Below are 6,000 nucleotides of genomic sequence, written 5' to 3'. Positions count from 1 at the left end.
ATAATGAACCGTTTGACCCTCTGGAAAAAAAATAATCCATTTATAAAACAATGTATTAACATTTACAACTGCAGACCTGATGGATCATAGAACCTAAGATTTATTAATAGTCATAACTGCAGGTGACTGACTAACTTCTGCTAATGGATCATTACAAATCAAGAAACTCAAACTCCTTTATCAGTGTCATACTAACATTCAAAACTGCAAACCCAAGCATTTATAACTTATTAGAAAGTGTGAAACACTACGTGCTCATTAATGGTTTACCAACATTTACAACCACATTATTAGAGAACAGAGACACACAGCCATGTTATTACCAGAACATGTGATTTAAACAGGACTCAATGCTGCAGGAGAGTCTTTATTCAAACAGAACAGGGAATTTCTTAATGTAATAATGTCATAAAAACAGCTTTTTAATATCAACACAATTACTGTATTGCTCTCCCTACATTGGTATTCATACTAAATATGCACACATATCAACAGCTGGACAAACTCCAAGTTAATAAATGGTTATACCATAAGTCTGCAGTTGCAAATTTTCAGAAGCAGTTTATAAATGATTTGGGTCTTGACGTCCTGCAGCCCTTTTCCAATGTCTCCCTAATCATTTAAAGAGATTTAAGAATGATTTTCCACAACCTGTCAATGGAGAAGCTGATCTTACTGATTGGTTATAACTGATCGTTATTCAGCCTCAGTCAATAGGTCTAACGTTATCAGGTTACTGTTCATCCGTGTCCTTGATTCCTCGGCATCAAAGACAGTCTCTATCATTTTTGTGCTGAGGAGAAGGTGTTATTCATATGACACTTTCAGTTATGGTTGTGGCTATCTGTAATTCAGTATTTATTTAAATTCATTTTTTTCCCCTTTAATTATTCAATTTTCACGCTTCAGGCCTGCACCAAGAGAGAGGATGTCAGTGTGAATCTTCTGCAGCAGGAGGGTCTGGACAGGATTTAGACAGATATCAACAACTATTTTTGATAGGTCCCTCGCTCTCAGTCATACCGTTAGTGTTTATATGGAGCACAGTGGGGCCATTTTGACAGCTGTCATTCCAGGAGCAAACATCTGGATTTACAGCTATCTGTCTGCATCGCAACATTAAAAGACATTATCATATCTCCCAATCTGTGTATCTGATCATTTGGCTGAAAACATATAAGCATCACTTGGCTTTTTCAGGCCTCCTTTTTGCAGTTGAAACTCGTCAGGTGTTCATAAAAAAGACATTCATAGGACATATACAACGTTTTATTTGGTGGCGTACTACAGCTCTTCACACCTTATCAAAATAGAAAAAACTGACATTCATTGGTAACACTAGGAGGTGCTGGCATACTGTAAGCAATGTGCATTCACTCCACTCATTTTTATGGCTTGTGTTTTGAATTACTTTGTTCAAATCCTGAAAGATTTGCCAGCAGTATTTTATGCACACCTTTTGCTGTGATGCAGTGCATGTTGAAAGGAAACCGTCTCTTATTGTGACAGGTTCTGTAACAGAAAGCTGACTTGTTTAATTTGCCTTGTAGCTTAAATTACAAGGTAATGCCATAAACCTGTGGGAAAATACTGGAAACTATTGTAAAACTGAAAGGGTATAAAATGCTACTTGACTATTTACAAAATTCAAGTTAATTTTGTACAAATTGAAAGTGCATCAAATGTTTAAAGACCATCCTGCGTGTTTTCCAGGATAAAAATATAAAAAAAAGAAGTGGATACATATTTAGAAGATTCTTCTCTGCAGCAAAAGATCAAGAAAGTCTTTGAAAGATAAACATCGCGAATCTTCTTTGTACTCTGGTGACTTTAGTTCAGTTTTTTTCTTTATAAATTATTATGCAAGTCAACTGAACATGTTGCAGATAAAATCTTTTAAACATCGAATTCAATATACAGTATCGTAACTTTACATTTGCGGTAGCGTTTGGGTGGCAAGTCACCCTTGAGGTTTTTCATGTCTTTCAAAATTTACCATAAGAGTTAAATAAATAGTATCATCAGGAAGAGACAAAAGAGTGACTGGCTGACATTTGCCTCAAGGGCAAACTGTGGCCTGAAATTCTTGGAACATATCGATCAAAGCTCGCTCTTTTCTCCTTTTCAAACGGCCAGAAAAAGCACCAGAGCTCCAGCCCAAAGCCAAGAAAACGAGAGCTCCAAGATCTCTGAAGGGACAACACAGAGGGCAGTGAATACAAAGACCAAGAAGGCCCTGATGTCGTAACAGTGCAGGAATGCTAAGTGAGTGTGACAGTGCTGACTCTTCAGGGGGTCAGGGGTCGTGGCGTGGGACAGATCCAGTGCACTGATAAAGCCTTGCTTCAGCGATCATGCGGAGCTGTCTATGCGGTGCCACTGTGGTGGTGGGGAGCAGGGGGAGGTGGGTTGGTCCCTGAGTGTCGGGTCCCCTGTGGAAAAGGCGTCTGCTGGGGGCCCTCAGCCTGCGTTACCGTTCTTCGGCCACTTTCCCGTTGGCCTCCTGCTCGTCCTCGTCTCTTCGCTTCTGCCTCCGGAAGAAGCCGAGCTGAGCGAGGAAGCAGTCAAACACAGAGAGAAGTTAGACAACAAGTAATGCTACAGTTTCAGTGTAAATGCGATAAGCTACTGTTTCTGCACAAAGATGGAACCGTTTCTCCCTAATACCAACTGTACCAAAGATTATGAGTCTGTGGCCATGCTAACACAAAGCCAAAATGCTAACATGCTCACAATTACAATGGTAACATGCACTTGTTTTCCAGCAACAATGTTTACTACGTTCCCGTCTTACTTTAGCGTGTTAGCATGCTAACATTTTCTAATCATCACTCAGTGGATGTCTACACCAAATTTTATTCAAGCTTGCCACAGCGTCTATATTTAGTGGTTTTCTTGGTTTTCTATAATAATTAACTTAATGTCTTTTGGTTTCTGACTGTTGGTTGGACATTTGAAGATGTCACTGAATCATAAATTGATTGATTGATTCATCAAGAAAATAGCTGGCTGATTAATTGACAATGAAAACATTCGTAACCTGGCTACAGTCCTAAGTTTCATGGCAATCGATCTAATAATTGTTGAAAACACACAAAAAAAACAAACATATCAACCTTGTGGTGGCACTAGAGGAAGAGATTTATCAGAAAATTTAATACTGCTCTGTAACTTTTTTGTTACATTACACTCATTAGGCAGAAGCTTTAATTCAAGTTCATAGGTAGATATTCTGTAAAACAGGGATATATTGGAAATATGTCTGGCAAGTAGTTATTAAGCATATGATCAAAGTCAGATAACAGTGTTTCTTTTTCAGACTTTCTCTGCCAGAGGGTGGCAGTCTAAGCCAACGCTGAAGTCTGTTACTGCTGACTTGGATCTTTTACTATAGAAAAGTACTGTAAAGTTTATTTGAGTAATTGATTTAATTTTTTCAGCACAACATGGGTTATATGAATATCTATACTGCAGAGATATCACATGACATTATAAACAGTGACTAAAAACACCCCACAGGGTTAAGTAGGATATATGAGGACATAAGATAACTTCTAACATTGTAACAGATCAATATTAGATTCATAGTAGAACAACATGCTGCTATTGACTGTGGATAAACAGCAGTTCTGAAGCATAGCTGGTATTTTGCAGACTCAGTGATCAGGGTGATCTTGATAGGGTGACTTACCTTCCATAGAGCCAGACTGAGCAGAGCTAACAATAGGAGTCCTCCCAGCGTGCTGCCAATGATAATCCAGGTAGGGATCCTGTAATCTCCCTCCTTCCTGATCTCCAATAATATCTGTCAGACAAGGTGAGATAATATGACAACATCTCATTTGTGCTTCAGACACAAACTGAACTCAGTGTCAGCTATATTATTATTTGGTGATCTTGTAGAAAAATGAATAATGCAGTAATGTACTTGAATGGGAAAGTGGACTCAGACCCCACTGTATATATAATTATAAATCAAGTATGTTAGCATAAATGAGAGTGTAATGACTACAAAAGATGGCACAGCTGCGACATTCGCAGACAGTAATAATGCACCCCACCCTGATATGATGATGATGATTATAGTGGATTATAAATCCAGACATTTGTTATTGTGGTTATATTCAGCACATGGACGTCACAGGCCCAACATGGAATATTTACAATGATTAACTGCAACTGTAATAGACATATGTACAATAAAACAATAACTGTTGCAAATGCAATTTGTATTTCTTAACATACACACACACACACACAGACACACAGACACACACATACATATATATATTGTATCTAAAGAAAGATAAATTAATTGCAGCACAGATCAGAATCAGATTTACCAGGAAATCCATTCTCCTTTTTTACACTAATAATACATGTCAGTGAAAGGAAATCAGTATTTATGGAATTTGTTCATGAAAGCATAGTAGAGATACAGGATGAGTGCTGGTAGTGGCCAATAGATGGCAGCAAAGATTAGTGTGCATGTCGAGACTTTTACATGTTGTGCCGCTGGTCCTTTCGGTCCCTGAGCACCACACAGCACGTGTGCTCCAATACCAACCTTTACTGTTTGATTCTGCACTGCCTCAGTTCTGCAATGCCACGATCAGCTGTAGCAGAACCCACTGGTATTTTTTTAGAAAGTGATCTCTGCAGCAAAATATGTTCCTTTTTATTGTTAGATCAATTGTACTATTATGGCATTTTAATACTTTCAGTCAATTCAAATACATTTTAAGGGACTGATCTTCCTCAGCACATAAAAACACTGTGTTCATACATGGATAGGACACAAATCAGAGAGATGACAAATATAATTAAATTATGATGCTTTTATCAATCAGTTCGGAGTCAGGTCAAACCCAGGGCAGAGGCAGTTTATAACATTAGCTGTTGTTGACTCACATGTCTGACAGGCCTCGCTTCATGTAAAAACATGGGGCTGGAGGAGGGGAGCTCCACTGATGCACTGGTTACCAGTTCCAGGATTTTAAACTTCAGCTGGAGAGGAAATCAAAACAGACCTTCAGTTTTCACAAACACATAACACAGCTGAAAGACTGCAAAGCTGTCATTGCTACAGTCAAAGCAGAATAACACTAAGATGAATAGAGAAATTGCATGCATGGGTATACTGTTATAAAGCTGGGGCAATCACCAAACATGTTATTCAGTTTCACACTCACTGCGTGTAAGGTATCTATTCGTAGTGTTCCTGTGATCCTAACTGCAATTTCTCTGTGGGAGGCCACATTGACAGCGCACTGGATCGGCAGAGTTAAGGTGTTGGATTGATTCTGTGTGAAGAAGTCAGACACCAGCCTTCAGGAAAAAAGTTGCCAAAGATAAAGTCGGAAATAAAACTCTAATTTGGGAATGAAGTTGGTTGGTTTGCACTTTACCAAGCGGGAGACGCGTGAAAGGTCCTCAGGTGATGCTCTGCTCTGTGCCACATGCTGAGGCGGTAAACAGTGAGTGCCATCTCTCTGAGGTGTGACATAAGAGTGAAAATACCAGTTACTACGTTACAGTCTCACATCTGCAGAAAAAGAGTAAATTAATATTCTGATAGGCTGAGTTATATTTCCCTTACATTACAACCCAGGATTAATATCACTTTGCAATTTAAAGAATAGTTTAACATCTTTGGAAATATGGGAAGCTCAATACTAATGTGCCATGGAGCTGATGTGGTTAGCATAGCTTAGCATAAAGACTACAGAGGGAAACTAAAGAAGTATTTGTGCTAATTTCGAACAATTTTTGTAATAACTCTTTGAATAAGACTAACATTACATTATTCACATATAACAAGCTGATGTGACTTTTGCTGAACAGCTGTCAGCAAGAGACAATTTCTAGAAAATGGCAGATGCTAAAACATAAGCTAAAAGTAGAGAGGAAACTGACTAAACCCCTCCCCTGAGCTGCGATTGTCCAAGCTCAGCAAACCTTAACAGTGAAAATGATACTGTTTATAAAAAGTTAGGAGGA

General features: G+C 38.6%; 1 protein-coding gene across 1 annotated transcript in view; it reads right to left on the bottom strand.

The window, feature by feature from the left end:
• Positions 1-354: 354 nt before the first annotated feature.
• Positions 355-6,000, bottom strand: part of itga11a (integrin, alpha 11a) — a 46,941-nt gene continuing 41,295 nt past the window's right edge. Inside the window, exons 26-30 of the mRNA XM_023426730.2 lie at positions 5,409-5,492; positions 5,193-5,303; positions 4,912-5,007; positions 3,692-3,805; positions 355-2,548 (exon numbers count right to left, since the gene is read on the bottom strand). Coding sequence (XP_023282498.1) covers positions 2,471-2,548; positions 3,692-3,805; positions 4,912-5,007; positions 5,193-5,303; positions 5,409-5,492 — 483 coding nt within the window. The 3' untranslated portion in view covers positions 355-2,470. The remainder of the gene's footprint in view (positions 2,549-3,691; positions 3,806-4,911; positions 5,008-5,192; positions 5,304-5,408; positions 5,493-6,000) is intronic.

This window comes from Seriola lalandi, unplaced genomic scaffold, assembly GCF_002814215.2.
Source record: "Seriola lalandi dorsalis isolate HSWRI2012SDOR001 ecotype SW California unplaced genomic scaffold, Sedor1 jcf7180002054835, whole genome shotgun sequence".
In the NCBI taxonomy this organism is placed as follows: Eukaryota; Metazoa; Chordata; class Actinopteri; order Carangiformes; family Carangidae; genus Seriola; species Seriola lalandi.
This window is presented reverse-complemented; position numbering and strand designations above follow the sequence as displayed.